Consider the following 16,707-nt stretch of genomic DNA (forward strand, 5'->3'; position numbering starts at 1 on the left):
TTATATACGAATAATTTTAAAATCGACGATTTATATTTTTTATTCCAAACCTTGAGTTGACTTTTGAAATTTTCTTTGTATATTTTTATGTTTGATTGATTTTATTTAGTAATTAATTTTTTTTATAATATCTATCCATATTCTAAATAAAAAATTTCAAAATATAATTTATTTTTTAACAAATAGAAACAAAAAAAAAATATGGGTATCTGATTATATAACTTCAATATACGTGGACAGAGGAGATTTAAATGGCAGAATATCCGGAATCTCTTAATCAATCAATGATTCCCCTTTTTTTCTTTCTAAATTTTATTTTTAATTAATATGATATTAAAAAAAATAGTAAATGGAGAAAAATTCCAGGTAGGAAATTAGTCCGTAGACTCCATCCACAACCTTCGGACGTTGCTAAAATACGCCGGCGGCTTCCTCACCCGGCATCCCTTCCCCCCTTCACCCGCACTCTGTCAGTTATATAATGCAGATTATTTTATATTACATATTATATCAATAAAAAAAGGGAAAACTAAGGAATCACCGCCACGTCAGCTACTCATTCATTTCACGCCGCTACCAAGCCACCACGCCAAAAGGAGCACCTCCGCTGTCCGCCGCCACGTGGCGGGAGTTGACTCCGATTACAGCTAATTTGATGCCTTTGCATCATTTTGATGCTGAAATTCCTCGCGTAAGAGAACAAAGTGAAAGGTGAGAAACTGGAAAAGCAGTAGAAAAATACGAAATTCCTCGACGGAAATGAAACAAGGCTTGCTGCTGAAGCTGGGTATTAAATGCATCAACAACAAGGAGTATCGAATCCCATTCGTGATTGGCATTTTTTGCTGCTGATTGAATTTCCTTCGCATGTTGGGAAATGGATATATAATAATTTAAAGAAGATGCGTGTTCCCAAAGCCCGTTCGCTTTCCCTTTGCCTTTCGATCTTTTCCTCTCCCTTGACGTTTCCCGAACAGTCTTTGTATCCACTTCCGTCACCGAGAGGTCCACATTTTCATTCCGGAGTTTTCTGTTCTTCGATTTCTCATCGTTTGCCTTGTGAAAGGAAGGTGAATCGTAGCAGAGGTTTGTTCACTTGCTCGACCGACATGGTTTAGGCTACTCACTTTAAAGTTTATCTTTCTTCTTTTTTTTGGTGATCAGTTTCCACGAAATGTTGTTGAACTTGAACGTTGATAGTTTTTTTTTTTGTTCTGATTATGGCTGACATTTAGTTTTATTGATTGCTGGGAAAGTTTTACTTTCTTGCATGGTTTATTCACGGCGGACTCTAAATTTAGTCATGATTTAATGTAAATTGAGTGAAAACATTTAAATTTTTAGAAATATCACTTTGAATTTAGTGGGACTGGGTCTGCACCTGTTTCACGGAAAGTTATTTTTGTTCTTGAGCTGATTTTACTCTAGTCCAGCGTCCTTTATTGGTTCATACTGTTTACGTATTTCAGTCACATGTTTTTTGAAGGACATATTTAATCAATGACAGAAAATGTTTCCATCAAATGTTGAGTGAAAGCATTCATTTTGTAAACTTTCATATGATGCCTCCATTCTTGGTGAAATATATCAATTTCCTTATGATTGGTTATTATTTATTAATTATGAAATAACGTCAAAATCTCTCTGAAGAACAGTGATGGAAACATATTAAACAACAGCGAAGCATATAGTTGCGTGTCTGCAGAGAAATGGACTCTTAATTACTGATTTGATCTTCTCCTGCTGATTTATTTCTAATCGTGTAGATGTCATGTCGTGAGTTAATCATTGCGGTGTTCATAATTTCAGTAACATTATTTACTGCTATTTTTTTCCATCTCTTTTCATACTTTATGTGTTTTAAATGAATCAGGCAATAGTCAACTTCATACCAGTAATATAATGGAAAGCAAACCACTGCAGTTGGATGGGACTGGCTCCAGGGAGGATGATAAGTACCCATTGGTGTGGTCATCCCCAGGAGGGCGGACGATTGTTAGAGGAAAGCAAATCTTTTGCAATAGATCTTTAAACATGAGGAATATCGTGGCTGTAGGATTTGATATGGATTACACTTTGGCACAATACAAATCAGAGACTTTTGAGTCACTTGCCTATGAAGGCACAGTCAGAAAGCTGGTCAATGATTTGGGGTATCCTAAAGAGGTTTGACTATTTTATTGGTACTAAACCATTTCCGTTAGAACTAGTCTAAAGAATGAAAGCATATAATGATGTCTATGGATGAAGCAGTAAACTAATGCAATTTCTTTTAGTTACGTATCTTAAAATTTGAATCCCCACTCCCCACAATCTTACAAGCAAAAAGAACTTTGCCTCATTTGTTAAGAGAATGATGTTATGCGGATGTTTCCTTGTTTCTCTGTTAACTTCCTATTTTCAACAGTGAAGATATTTAATGTTTTAAAATAACTGGCTTTGTGTAGTTGCTGGACTGGTCTTTTGATTGGACTTACATGGTCCGAGGACTAGTTCTGGATAAAAAGAGAGGCAATATATTAAAGGTAGGTGCAGTTTACTAGTAATGCATTTATCATTTTTGTTTTTTTTTTCTTTTTTCAATTTGAAATCTGGTTAAATGTATTTTTAATTCTCATTTGGTTATATGATTCATAGATGGATCGACACAAATATGTAAAGGTGGCTTATCATGGATTCAGAGAGTTATCGAAGGAAGATAAAGTTGCCACTTATGGAAATACGTTAATTCGTGATTCATTCGATGAGCCTGAATATGCTCTCATCGACACCCTTTTTTCTCTTGCGGAAGCTTATTTGTTTGCCCAACTTGTTGACTTCAAGGACAACAATCCGGGAAAAATTCCGGCGGAGTAAGAGAAATATTTCAGCTATGTTTGGTTTTGTTTTTGGTTTTTCGCTAAATATTTTCTGAAAATATTTTTCAGAATAAATGGAAATTATGTTGTATGTTTGGTTTTATTTGGAGTTATTCTACTTTATATATCAAATTATCATCATGTAATAAATGTGTGAGTTCTTTATGTCACATATATATGTGGTATTTAAAATTTAAAACATAGTTATTTTATAGGGACATAATAGAATAACACCATTGTTATTGGGGATGATGATAACTTGAATCCAAAATAATCATGCTGGGGGGAAGTTGGAACAATGTGAAAATGCGAATTTGAAAAATAAATTGAATTTTGAGGATAATAAATTGGGCAAGTTACAGCAGAGTAAGAATACTTTATGTTCCTGCATTGGTTATTAATAATTTGGGAAGCAAATAATTATATTATGTTAAACCAGCAGAGTCTTTTTATATAAAAATATAAATTGATTTACAGCAAGAATTAGAGTAAAAACGAGGAAAAAAATCTCCTACAAAAACGAGGAACTAATAACATCATAATTAATATACATTCTTAATATAGTAAATCAAAATCCATATATATATATATATATATTCCAACATCTTGTTCATGATTCCTTAAAATGTTGTACCATCAAGACTCTCGCCCTTCGTCGAGATATAAAAGGTACAAATTAGTCCAGGATCCATCTTCCTCCTAGTAAAGTACTTGTCTGCCTCAATGTACATCGTCCAATCGTGTTGAACGAGATTATGGGCTATTTTAATGGTAGAGCTGTTGTCATAGAGTGATCTCATGGATTCTTTCCACCTTATCTTCAAGTCCTCTAAAAGTATCTTGATCCATGGGGATTCACATATTCCTAGAGTCATTGCTCTGAACTCTGCCTCTGCATTCGATCTTACTACTACGTTTTGCTTCTTACTTGTCAAATGCGAGCCTACGTAATCTACATCAGTGTAAAATTTAAGAGGCATTCACCATTTCTCTTGAACAGGATTGTCTGACTAGGATTCCTTTTTAGTTAATGTAGTAGCCTGTTTACTATCTGCAAATGAATTTCTTTGGGATTTTGCTTAAATTTTCTTACCATACTTACAACAAACACGTCTGGCCTAGTATGAGCTAGATATATGAGCTTCCTTACTAGACTATGATACATTTATATGTCAACGGCTGGATCTTGATTTGTTTCGCCAAGTTTGTGATTCGTGTCAATTGGTGTGGATGCTAGTTTACACGTCGACTTTCTTGTTTCCTTCAAAAGGTCTGTGAAATAAGAATGCCTTCGCTGGAGTGGGCTACATCAATTTCCAAAAAATTACTAAAGTTTACCAAGTTCTCTTATCTCAAATTCCCAGGCTAGACATTTTTTCAGGGCTCGTTTTTCCTTTTCATTGTTACCTTTCATAATTATATATCATCAACATAAACCAAGAGAGCTGTTACTCCCCCTGAATATGAGTCCTTAACCCTGTTTATACACTGACTAATATCACTTTGGAAATATACCAAACCAAGCTCTAGGAAATAGTCATGTGACCATAAAATGCTATCTTTAACTTGCAACCTTGCTACTTCTCGTATTCCTTTTGAACCTTTGAGGAATTATGATGAATGTGTCCTATTCTAAGTTACCATGAAGAAAAACATTTCTTACATCGAATTGTTTCAAATACAAGCAGAAGTTGGTGATTAATGATAGTAGAATTCTGACTGTGTTTATCTTGGCCACTGAAGCAAATATATCCTGATGGACAACACCATAAGTACGCGCATGACCATTATCGTAACAGGAAATAGCTCAATCAACCCCATGTTTGACTGCATTAGGCGCGCTTAATGCTCAATAAACTACCAGTATTTTAGTTTCAACTTTCAACATTAATATTACAATAGTTTAATATTATATTACAAAATAGAATAATACAACTTTTATATTGAATTTTTAACAGTCTGAAATTCTTTCCCCAAAAGAATTCAACATTCATTCCTTTTTCTCCAAATTAACTCGAATAAAATGAGTTTGTTTCAAATAACACCAAGATGAGCCACATGAAAATATGAGATTGAATCAAAGTCAACCAAAAGTTAGACAATGTTTAGCTTTTTTTATATGTGATATAATTATATAAAACAACTAATATTATAATTTTAGAACTTTTGTGTTTTTTTGGAACGTGATTATTGATATGAACATGTTTGGTTTTAAAATTATCATGTTTATATATTATTTTATCTGTTGTTTTACTTGACATAATTAAGACTATATTAAAAATAAAAAATGATTATTTACGCTTAATATTTGTTGAACAATGCTTAATATTTAAATGCTCAATCACGTTTTTAGAACCTTGGTCCTTGACCATTGTGAGTTTCTCGGGAAAACTGTACGCTTTATATAGTTAACAAATCGATCATTTTGTAAAACTTATCGATAAGGTTATTCTGTCGTAGACTGAATCAATAAAAACTAAGCAGACAAAATCTAACAAGTTTTGTCAGCTCTGACAAACAATATGTTACCTTCTCTCTTCTGGTCCTGGATAATAAAATTTGACAAAAAAACACATTTGTTTGAGCATTTGAGGTACCAGTGTATTTTCATGTAGTATTGAGGCTTCTACTTCAGCTTATTGCTATTAGCTATTGTTCTTGAAAATACATGCCTAGAAGAAAAATGCTTGAAACCACTGGAGGAAGATAATCAAACATATTAATCATTCTACTGTAAATCTTAGTATGAACTGCTGTATCTTTCTAGATTTGAAATGCCAACTATATGTTGTTGTGACCATACGGAGCTTGATTATATTGACTTAGGAGACTATGAGACTATACAATCTCCTGCCTATGCTGGGCATGAGCATTTGTTCCAACATATTCATTGATTTTCTTTTCTAATTTATGTAAACCTTATATTGATGTTTTGCACGTACTGACGTGGCAGATATGGTCGCATGTATAAAGATGTTCGAGCTGCAGTTGATTTGTGCCATCGTGATGGGACATTAAAGAAGATGGTTGCAAAAGATCCTAAAAGGTGTCCTAAAAATCAAATACCACTTTAAATTAGAGAATAACAATTGTCTTTCCAAATAAGGCGTAACTGCAGAAAATTTGCCTCTGTTTGCTAATTATCTTTATTAGTTTCATCAATAACATGGCTTTCTTTGTTCGTGAGCAGATACTTTTCTTCTGACTCATATGGTTTTCCATCTTTCCTATTTGGTTTGAAACCGGGATTGATTTTCTGCTACTGCTAATAAGTAAAGGGACATGCTAAAATTACATGCATTCACCTTACATGACGAATCATCATTGTTATGTACAATTTTATCAGCGGTCAATCATGTGCACGAATGCCACCATTTAAACAGTGTTTGGGTTTCAAAAGACAATGAACACTAGGACTTCTTAAATATACAAATACTCCTACAACAGGCTTGTCATCGGCTTCACATACTTGAGATTAAAATAGCTTTGTAGAGCTAAAGTTACCATTATATGAACATGCTGATGGAGTATTCTCATGCGATCAAAAATATTTCATGTCACGTAATTTTTGAATCATATGACATGACTTTGGCATCTTAAGATGTACAAAATGTTGATACTACCACTCGTATATGTGGGGACTGTCATTTGGGAAACATAGATTATGGTTGCCAGAGCATGAAAATTCTTATATTAACCGCCATCATTATTTCATTTAATTCTCTGAAAGGATGCTTAATGTTATGAAAATTATATAAATAAATGACAACAAATTGTTGAACTTCATTCGTACTGAATTTTATTCGAGAATTTCAAACCTCCAGGTCATGTTTGTTGAAAATGACAAGCATATGTGGTTCTAGTTGTAACCAAAAAAATGTCTTCATTAATTGTAGCTGAACCATTTTGGCAGAAATTGCTCCTTTTATGCTCAATACTTGCAGGAAGTCGATCTTATGTTCTACGATCGTACTTGTTTACTTTCCACACTTTGCGCCGTGCTTCTTCTTGTGGCCTGATATGCTTAGAATCATCTTTGTCATAATCTGTTCTGAGCTTTGGCCTCTTGATTTTATCTTAATCCAGAACTCCATTACCTCACGTTATGAATATGAGTATTATTGAGCGATTCCTGTCCTTTGATATAACAACGTTTGTGCACGAATAACCTCTTGCAAATGATGAGTTCAAAGAATGGGAAGATCGTGTTGAGAGTTTTTTGTCACCTCTGCTGGGTGGAGGAATGATAATCCCAATTCCAAGATCAAACATTTATTTGTCCATTATTTTGTGTTGCCAGATATATCAATGAGGACAGTTCAATAGTTCCCATGCTAAAGATGCTAAGAGACTCTGGTCGTGCTACATTTTTAGTGACTGATAGGTATTGATTCCATGAACCTGAAGCTATGTGTATGTGTTCCCTTCTCAAATTTAATTGTGATCTCCCATTGTTTTTTATTCAGCCTTTGGGATTATACAAACATCGTAATGAACTTCCTGTGTGGCCCACAAGCATTGGATGGTTGCTCCGCCTCAAGTTTTGACTGGCTTCAGTATTTTGATGTTGTTATTACTGGCAGGTAATAAGCTTTTCCTGATGCTTGAAAGTCTTTCTGTGGTGCCTAAATGATTTTGTTTTTGGCCATTTTAACTTATCACTGAACCAGATTTGAAAGAATGAAGTAGACAAGTGACCAAATGGTAATAAATTGTCTTAATGATTTTGGTGGGAGCATACTGTCTTTCCCATCAAGACGTACAAAGCATCTTCATATGAATTCTTCGTCATCATTTTTTCCCAGTTCTAGTTTATCTCTGAACCGAATTCAGAAGAGAGCAGTGCATAGTGAACAAACAACAATAATTCATCTTAATGCTATTAATACCATGATTTTTCATTCATTAATACAAGGATAACAACATGTTTCGGATGGATTTTAGCATCCATTTTTGGAAAAATTTAGCCTGTGTTGAGGGGGTGGGTGGGGGGGGGGGATTCAGTTGCAAATGACTTTCCTAACTTGCGTCAATTTATCAAATGAAAATGAGTCAGCAATCTAAGATATTGATGCATCACTTCTATGGTAGTTCATTTCTCACTTCAAAATAGGTGCAAAACTCTTTCCAACTGATACTTTATTAATATTTCTCATAATGGACTATCTCCAGACACTTTTATGCCATTATTGTTTTTCAGTGCAAAACCAAGCTTTTTCCATGATGAAAATCGTGCTAATCTATTTGAGGTTGATCCTGAGTCAGGAATGCTTCTTAATACTGATAACGGAACCCCTATGCCTCAGGTTAGTTTATATTAGGGCTGGAAAAATCCCCCAAAATCCGGGACGGGGATTGGGTAGGAGGGTTATGGGACGGGGATTGGGTAGGATGAGGGTTATGGGACTGGTCCCCTAGTTTATTTCATCCTGGTTTTTTCTGAATTGTGTGCTACTTTTCCGTGAGCCGGGTTCAATTTTTTAATTTATCCTAGGTGGATTCTTCTCTGAGGCTTCCATTGAAGAACCTAGACACAAACTTCCAAGTTTTTCAGGTACATATATACCTAACAGCAGACATAAATTTAGTCGTTAAGTGAAAGAAAATCAGCAGGACTTAAGTTTTATTTTCTGTAAATGTTGATTCTTCAGTCTGCTGCTTTATTGTGATTCTCTGTTAAATTACATTTTCAGGGAGGAAATGTGGGTCATCTTCACAAATTACTGTCCATAGAGTCAAGCTCCCAGGTAATCTTTCTTCTTTGTGAAGATGTCTTTCCATGTCCTTTTGATGTTTTTATTTTGTTTAAAATATATTTGCTATTTCAAGTGTCATTAAATTGCCGAATACATTTGAATGCATGAAGGGACACATGTCAATTTTCGATAATTGTAGGCATAATTATCTAAAACCTTAGGTTGTGGATGCAAATTATGTGATGGCAAAGTTTTATGGATTCAACTTTGCTAATGAGTTTTTTCTTGCATGTGAGTCGCCTCACACCCTCATCATTCAAGAAATGAAGTCATTGAAAGTATTTCGCATTTTCAGGCCATGTATATCACTATAAGAAGCTATTGCAAAAATGCGGAATGAATTTTTTCCTGACTCTTCAAGAATACCCTTAACTAAAACCAAGTTAATTAAAAAACAAATGAATATCACTCCTATGCACTTCTTGAAGAGTAAATTTGTTTCCTGATAAGGTGTAGTTACTGAACAGTAATATAGGAAGGTATAACGTGTAACTTTTAATCCTTGGTGTTGCCATATTTTTCATCAGTTGGAAGCTTTATGTCTTTTACATCAGTTTGTACGAGTACTCGTTTTCTCTGTACGAGTATTCATTTTCTCTGTCACATGTTAGGTGCTTTATGTTGGGGACCATATATATGGAGATATTTTGCGCAGTAAAAAAATTTTAGGTATGTTTCATGATTTCTCACATTATTGTGGTGCTTCTATATGTGTATTTTTTTTCTGGTTGACTCCTTTAACCCTATACTTTTGCTTGTATATCCCAAGGTTGTTGACTTTCTAAGTAACTTGGCAAATAAGTTGCATGTGATATGCCAAACATTTTTCCGCACGATGGAATTTGCCATGTGTTCTGTTTTTTCTGTGTAAAACTTGTTATTAAGCTGAATTCATAGTAATTCCAATTATTAATATCAGGTGTACAGGAACTTTAATTGAATCTTGTAAATAAAGCGATTGTCTTTTTAACCTAAATCAGCACAAGTGATACAGTTTTGGGAAAGAGTTTTGAGAAATGTATTTGGAAGGTAGAACTAAATCGGAACTGGAGTTTGAGTACTGTCAGATTTCATTTTTTTGCAGGTTTCAATTCAGATGATTATTGTTGTTTAACATTCTTGTAATATACCTGTATAAGCATCTTATTATAGTCCTTAGGTTTTGAAAATTTATGTTTCTTTCTGAGTCTGGTTCAGAATAATATCATCATTTGTAGGTTGGAGAACAATGCTTGTTGTTCCAGAGCTCGATAAGGAAGTCGAACTTCTCTGGACATTAAGGGATACACGCAAGGTAAACAACCTTGGCTGGCTGACTGACCTTATTAGCACTGCAGTTGATTGTTCAATGATGGGCTGAATGCTGCAAATACCAGTGCATTTGTCCATCTTTGATCTCCTGATATAAGATTTTTAGTCCTTGAAAGAATTTTACTTTGGGTTTACTCATTCTCTCAGTTTTCTGCTGAATTGATTAGATCTAGCGGTGCAACATTGAGTCTGAGAAAGTGATTCCGTTCTGTTTTAACTGTGTTATCCTCTTCTAGTTTTCATTTGCTCAATGCCCCAATTCCCTGATCTTGGTTTGGTTGTCTTTTTTATTCTAAATAAATCATGTACTACTTTTAGCAACTTCAAATATTGAGGAATGAACGTGATCACATCGAAGACAAGATACACCATCTAAAGTGGTCTCTCAGGTGACTTTCAACTCTTTGTTGTTCTTCTGTGGTGAAATCTGGCATTGCCTTACAGCTTCAGTTGTCAAAGTCATTCGGACCGCTGCTGTCCCATATTCATCTGTACTATTCAACATATAAAAGAGCTGGAAAAGTTGTGTCCTCTTCTCATAGAAAAATCGTGCATCTCTTTTTAGGTTCGATGAGGTGGATGTTGTAAATAAGGAAAGCAAACTAGCCGAAGTTGAAAATTTGCAGGTTAGTGAATAATATGGTGTGAGTAGCATCAGATTCTTTAAGTTTTAAGAGAAGTATGGATTCTTGCTATCCGTAATTGTTTCATCTGCTTCAGATGTTGAAAATATCTTTCCTGAATTTTGCCCAAATTGTTTTCCTACCAGTCTCAGCGGGAAGAAGTTCGGTTGAGTCATCAAGAAGCTCAAAGAGAATGCCATCAAGAGGTAAGAAGTTGCTATTAGTTGCTTATCTTTAGCACATAACAAGGTTATTTTATCCGCGATCATTCCAAAAGTCAAGTGTTACATATATCATCAAATATGTTCAGTTTCACAAGGTCTGGGGACAACTGATGAAGACTGGCTATCAGAATTCTCGCTTTGCACATCAGGTCAGACGTAAAAATATCAATAGTGATGGTGTGTTTCCTTTTATTGTTGATTTTGAATCATTTTTGTTTGGAGTTATTTCAGGTGGAACGATTTGCTTGCCTGTATACTAGCCAGGTTACCAATTTGAGCCTGTATTCCCCAGACAAATACTACAGGCCAAGCGAAGATTTCATGCCTCATGAACTTGATATGATCTCTACGTGAATGATTCACCTCCTTGTATATATTCAGTTATTATTGGTTTTTCGGAAGAACAGTTTGATTGGTTTCCCCCCAGAATCATGGAATAAGTTTTGTATGATCGTATAACTGTTAATATTATCCCAGTTGAAATTGTAAATTGTTTATGATTATATATAATCTGCAGTTTGAAGGTAAACTGATAATGAAAACAAATGTTAGCCGTTGGGGAAAAAAGAAATATATCTTACTTTTATTATTTTTTAAAGAATATATTTTTGTGTTCGAGGATTTTTGTGTTCGTGGAATAAATAAATAAATAATAGACGTCAAGTGAAAAGTGCTTTTGTAATGGAAGAACAATAGCAAGGTCCGAGTTATTATTTTATTCAAATGGAGAATATAAACAAGGTGCCGTCATAAATCACCATTTATTATTTTAAGAAACTTATATTTTTTTACGCTCCTTCACACACGCCTATACGGGAATCAAAATAATCTTCCGACCTTTTTTATTTGAGCCAACATCGACGGGCTCCTGTACAATTTACACTTGTGATTCAAGAAGTGGCAATATTATCTCCAGAACTGCTATTCTGCACTCCCAATTTCTCCTTCTCAAGAACTTGTGGCTTAAGCTGCCCCGACTATTCTATACTTGAGCTGACCACAACACCGTCACCACCCTGATAAAATGCAGCATTTACGCAGCGAGTGCGATAAACTGGTAAAAAAAGGTAGCTACGATTGAACCCCACGCTCAACCAGTATCATCCTGTCTTTCTACATCTGGCATTTCCACCGGTTCAGGAAAAACGTCACTGGATGATCGTTTATGGGAAGACGAATGAGTATTCGCTCCACTTCCACGTGATCCTACTCTCCCGGACTGTCTCAACCCACCAATGATCTCTCTATTTGTTTGGCTTGAAACATTGGAATTCCCGGATGAACTACGATGCCAACTTCTAAAGAATGCAGCAGTCCAAGCCTGCTTAGATGGGGTTCTTCTCAGCGTCCCGGAGCTAAAACTTTCTTCCCTCACAACTTTGAAAGGGTTTTCCAACGCCTTCAGAACATGCCTCATTGAGGGACGTCTCAAAGTTTTAGGATTGAGGCACGACTTAGCCACTATGGCAACGGCCCAAACCTCTTCAAGAAGATCCTCATCTATGATAAGAGATTGATCAACAATCTTAAGAATCAGTTCCTTGTCATGTTGACTAACATAAGGCAAATTACTTTCCAGCCATTTTTTGGCCTCGGAATCATTTAGACTGCTGAGTCCGAGTCTTCCGGTCACCAGTTCCAGTAGAACTTTTCCAAAACAGTACACATCATTGGTACATGTGATAAATGATGATCCTGGAATATTTGGAGCAAAATGTTAATGACTCCACGAAGATTTTTGGATAATCTTTTTGATATCAGGGTTGCATTTTCCAGTCCCTACAATGTTTTAAGACTTGACTGGTGTAGATCCAAGACTAAAATTACAAACTCATTACAACCACGGAATGGAAAATACAATATTGCTGAAAAAAGAGGAGTATTCTTACCAGAAGGTCGTTTATCCAAAGTCCTGCACATTGTCAAGAGAAAGGGTGTTAAAAAATGAAGGGAAAAAGCAGAGTATGTCACACACAGTTTCACCGAGATAAGAAGACAAAGGGATGAAGTTTTTATAAAATAACTTACTGTGGTGTTTGAAGCAACCTCGAGATCAAATTTGGTGGATTAGCTGCTCCTTGAGCACTAACTTCACTCAAACTTCCAAGCCGCACCTCATATTTGTCATCGAGTAGGATACTGCTAGTTTGAATATCTCTTCATAAACCAAGAATACATAAGTTGATAACTGTTCTGTGATATAAGTCAGTAAACAACAGACTATATATTTTTCAAGCAAGCGAATTTCAGACATATTGTTGTAGTTCCGAATGATCAAATTTCAAGATTCAAAATGAATTTCAGTTAGCTACTCATGGGTACGCTGAGAAAACATTGTGGTTTTAAAGTTTTCCATACCTATGGATAATAGGAGGGGTGCATTCGTGATGTAAGTAAGATAGGGCCTCAGCAGCTCCTATAGCTATTTTCCATCTCGTAATCCAGTCCAAAGACCGTACCTCTTCTACCTCTTCTTCTGTATGTATTAACTTGTAAAAAGAATTGGACAAATCCTCATTTGGCATATATTTGTAAACCAAGATCTTCTCATTTTCGTCCTCTAAGCAGTGTCCCACGAGTGGAACCAACCTCCTATGTCTCACTTTACTGAAAAAATCCAATTCTGACACGAATGATTCTTTCCGGAAGGAACGTAAATCTACTTTCTTGATAACTACAAGCCGCTCATCCTCAAGTTTTCCACTAAATAAGTGTCCCGAATGACCTCGTTTGATGAGGTTCTCATTACTGAAATTGCATGTCGCTTGGACCATCTGCTCGTATGTAAATGATTCTCCCAGGTTAGACAAATCAATGGATGCATCAGGGGGTGGGTCGTTACCTTTTCCTATATCATGATCAACACTTCTACTCCCTGTTACTTGATTTTTACTCCTAGAGTTGCGTTTCCTCAGACCCAACAACAGTCCGAATATTAAAAATATAACAACGCCAAGCCCACCAAAAATGCCTATCATTATATATATCAATCCTTTCCTTCTCTTGTGCTTATCTTTCTTTGGACTTCCATCAGGCTCGGCATTATCGTTATACGCTAGTCCTTTTTCTGCATAGAAGTCTGCACAAGTCTCTGAATTTCTTTGATCTCCTACGTTAGAAAAACAATTGTTGGAAAGTAGAACAATACTGCTTATGCTTGCATTGGGAGCTAATCCTTCAAAGTAGTTGTTGGATACATCAAGGATGAGAAGTTTTTCGATCCCAAAAGTCAAATCTCCATAAAATCGATTTTTGGAAAAGTTGAAGACTGCACCACTAACATTGAATGAAACATCAAAGATTGGAAAAACACCGGTAATATTATTCCTGGATACGTCTAGGTACTTCAATTGGGGCATTCCCCATAAAACATCTGGAAATTTTCCATCAAAATAGTTGATACCGAGAGATAAATATTCCAACTTAGTGAGATTCTGAAACAAGCCATCTAACAGTGAACCTTGAAGCTCATTGTTTCCAATCAACATTTTCCTCAAATTTCTTAATCTCCCTAATTCATTCGGCAGTGATCCCATCAAAGAATTGTACTCGAGATCAAGTTCTATAAGTTGGGAGAGGTTCCCAAGTTGATAGGGAATGAAAGAACTTAGGCTATTGTTGCTCAAATTTAACAACTTGAGACTTGAAAATGAACCAAAACCAATAGGAATTGATCCTGATAGGAAATTTGAAGAAAGGTCAAGATAACTGAGATTTACAAGTGCTGAAATCTCACTAGGAATATTCCCAGTCAATAAATTCTGGGAAAGATCAAGAACCGACAACGAATACAGCTTCCCCAGTGCAGATGGGAATATTCCAGTAATCGAATTATCCGATAAATGCAAAGAATTAAGCTTACTCAAACTTCCAATTGATGGTGGAATCGAACCGTAAATTGAACTTGACCTAAGATCAAGGACTTCAAGATTAGGTAACCTTAGGCCCAACCACTCTGGTATTGGCCCCGGAAGCAAAAAACCTGATGAATGAAATGAAGATAACATCTTAAAATTGGGTAAAGAATCAATATCAAACATCGGATTGAGTTTCCCAAACCGGGTTCTCCTTAACCCGGATAAGTTTATCCCGGTTACTCTACCATTTTCACACGCTATTCCAGTCCAATTAAGACATGGATTGGTTTTCTTAGGCCAATTTTTAGCAATGATTCCCAGTGATGACCGAAGCTCCAACAGTGCCCGCCATTCTGAATCATCACTCAGTGACTGAATCACTAACGAATTAAGAAAAAACAAGAAAATTACAACCAAAATCTTGAAATAGGCACCCATGATTTCTAGTTTCTACCCAAGGCCTCAACTTTGTCCCTGAATTGTTCTGATCTTCATCGTACCGAGCCCTCTTACTATTCTCTCTCTGAAAAAAGAAAAAAAGTAAATATGGAAAGAAAAAAAAAGAAGAAGATGGTATTCAATATGAAAACCACCACACAATCATGAGCGCGAGTGAAAAATGGGAGCAATATACGTACTGCTATAAATACGCACAGCTATATAATCACGGGTTTTGGTTCTTCATCTCAACACAATCACTTCAACAAGTTTGCGCGTGAAGTGTGAAGGTGTAGATACGTGTTTGTGTGTGGGAAAATGTATTTATACAATGAAGACTGAAATTTGCCTTATTGATGGCGAAGACGTATACTCGTCTACGGGCTACGGCCACAACTGTTTGTACATATTTTGATTTTCTTGATGTTTACATGGCAGAGGGAGAGAGCCAATCAATGAATGGGGAGCTTGAGTTGACTTGGCGGCGCTCGGCCTATGGCCGGTGGCGTGGCGATATATTGCGGCAGATTGCCAAGTAATGCAAGGAGAAAATAGCGTTTATTGCTTAATTATATAAGGACGATGTAGTTAATTTATGGCGGCAATTATGTGATTAGATATGAAGTTCGAGTTTAAAAGGACAATGACTCGAGTTAAAGTTAAATCATTATAATTTACAATTCTAAATCTACTTTGTTATAAAATAATCACACCAAAGAAAGTAACCATTTTTTATATATAAATTAATAATTTTATATGCTTGAAACCAGCGTGAGATGTAACATCTTGCATAAATTTAAATGAAGTAAAGTTCTATAAGATATTTGCGTAAACATCTTGTAGCATCGATGATTGTCTACCCAGGGGTATCCACGGTAACATAGCTCTACGAATAAATATATGTATATATATATATATGATAATTAGCAATTTTGATCTTGTATATTCATTTCTTTGCGATTTTGATTTTATGTTGTCGAATTTTATTTTAGTCTATTATATTTGTTATCTTTGCAATTTTAGCCATTTTTCTAAGCAATGATAACATGGTTCCAACATAAAAGCTGACATGATGTCAACACGACGTCGACATCTCAAGTGCCATGTAAGTACTCTCTCGAAAGAACGACTAAAATTGTCAAAAATTAAAACATACATGATAAAACTGAAATTTGATAATATTGAAGACCAGAATCACAAAAAAAATATACATACATGATCAAAATTATAATTTTTCTAATATTTAATTCACAACAATTGTTTTCCCAATATGAGTGAAAATTCAATACAATTTCATATATGAACTTCACAAATGAATATAGTACCACTATAAACATAAGAACATAATTATCACTTAAATTTATTACACAAGTTTATATTAAACTCATACTTAACCATTTAATCCAAAAGTAGCATGATTTTACGAAGGTAAAAAGAGAAATTAGACTTTTTTTCTCAAAAATAAATATATATTATACAAAGCAAAATTGAACATCTTTTCAATTGGGAGATGTTCAAATGACCCACTCTACTAGAATTGGATCAACACTGCAAACTAGGAAATAAAGTGAGTCCAAGTCTTCTCTTTTACCAATTATTATTATTATTATTATTATTATTATTATTATTATTATTATTAT

General features: G+C 35.1%; 2 protein-coding genes across 3 annotated transcripts; one reads left to right on the top strand and one right to left on the bottom strand.

The window, feature by feature from the left end:
• Nucleotides 1–368: 368 nt before the first annotated feature.
• Nucleotides 369–11,262, top strand: LOC140961447 (uncharacterized). 2 transcript variants are annotated; one of them, XM_073419963.1, is made up of 17 exons: nt 369–1,086; nt 1,874–2,166; nt 2,448–2,525; nt 2,638–2,852; nt 5,812–5,904; nt 7,159–7,242; nt 7,325–7,441; nt 8,059–8,164; nt 8,353–8,412; nt 8,552–8,605; nt 9,226–9,283; nt 9,832–9,908; nt 10,244–10,314; nt 10,491–10,551; nt 10,646–10,754; nt 10,859–10,921; nt 11,004–11,262. In XM_073419963.1, the coding sequence occupies exons 1-17, from the start codon at nt 795–797 to the stop codon at nt 11,030–11,032; spliced, it is 1,860 nt and encodes a 619-aa protein (XP_073276064.1). In that variant the 5' UTR covers nt 369–794; the 3' UTR covers nt 11,033–11,262. The 2 variants fall into 2 exon arrangements, with proteins under 2 accessions (XP_073276064.1, XP_073276063.1); XM_073419962.1 differs by having other exon boundaries at nt 370–1,086; nt 10,695–10,754.
• Nucleotides 11,263–11,839: 577 nt separating this feature from the next.
• LOC140961291 (probable LRR receptor-like serine/threonine-protein kinase At2g16250) lies at nt 11,840–15,462 on the bottom strand. The gene is made up of 5 exons (XM_073419717.1): nt 15,268–15,462; nt 13,131–15,152; nt 12,801–12,929; nt 12,662–12,684; nt 11,840–12,467 (listed from the first exon to the last, which is right to left on the bottom strand). Exons 2-5 carry the CDS (start codon nt 15,065–15,067, stop codon nt 11,863–11,865), a joined length of 2,694 nt encoding a protein of 897 aa, XP_073275818.1. The 5' UTR covers nt 15,068–15,152; nt 15,268–15,462; the 3' UTR covers nt 11,840–11,862.
• Between the last annotated feature and the right edge of the window lie 1,245 nt (nt 15,463–16,707).

The sequence above is a fragment of the Primulina huaijiensis genome, chromosome 16, assembly GCF_012295235.1.
Source record: "Primulina huaijiensis isolate GDHJ02 chromosome 16, ASM1229523v2, whole genome shotgun sequence".
NCBI classification, from domain to species: Eukaryota; Viridiplantae; Streptophyta; class Magnoliopsida; order Lamiales; family Gesneriaceae; genus Primulina; species Primulina huaijiensis.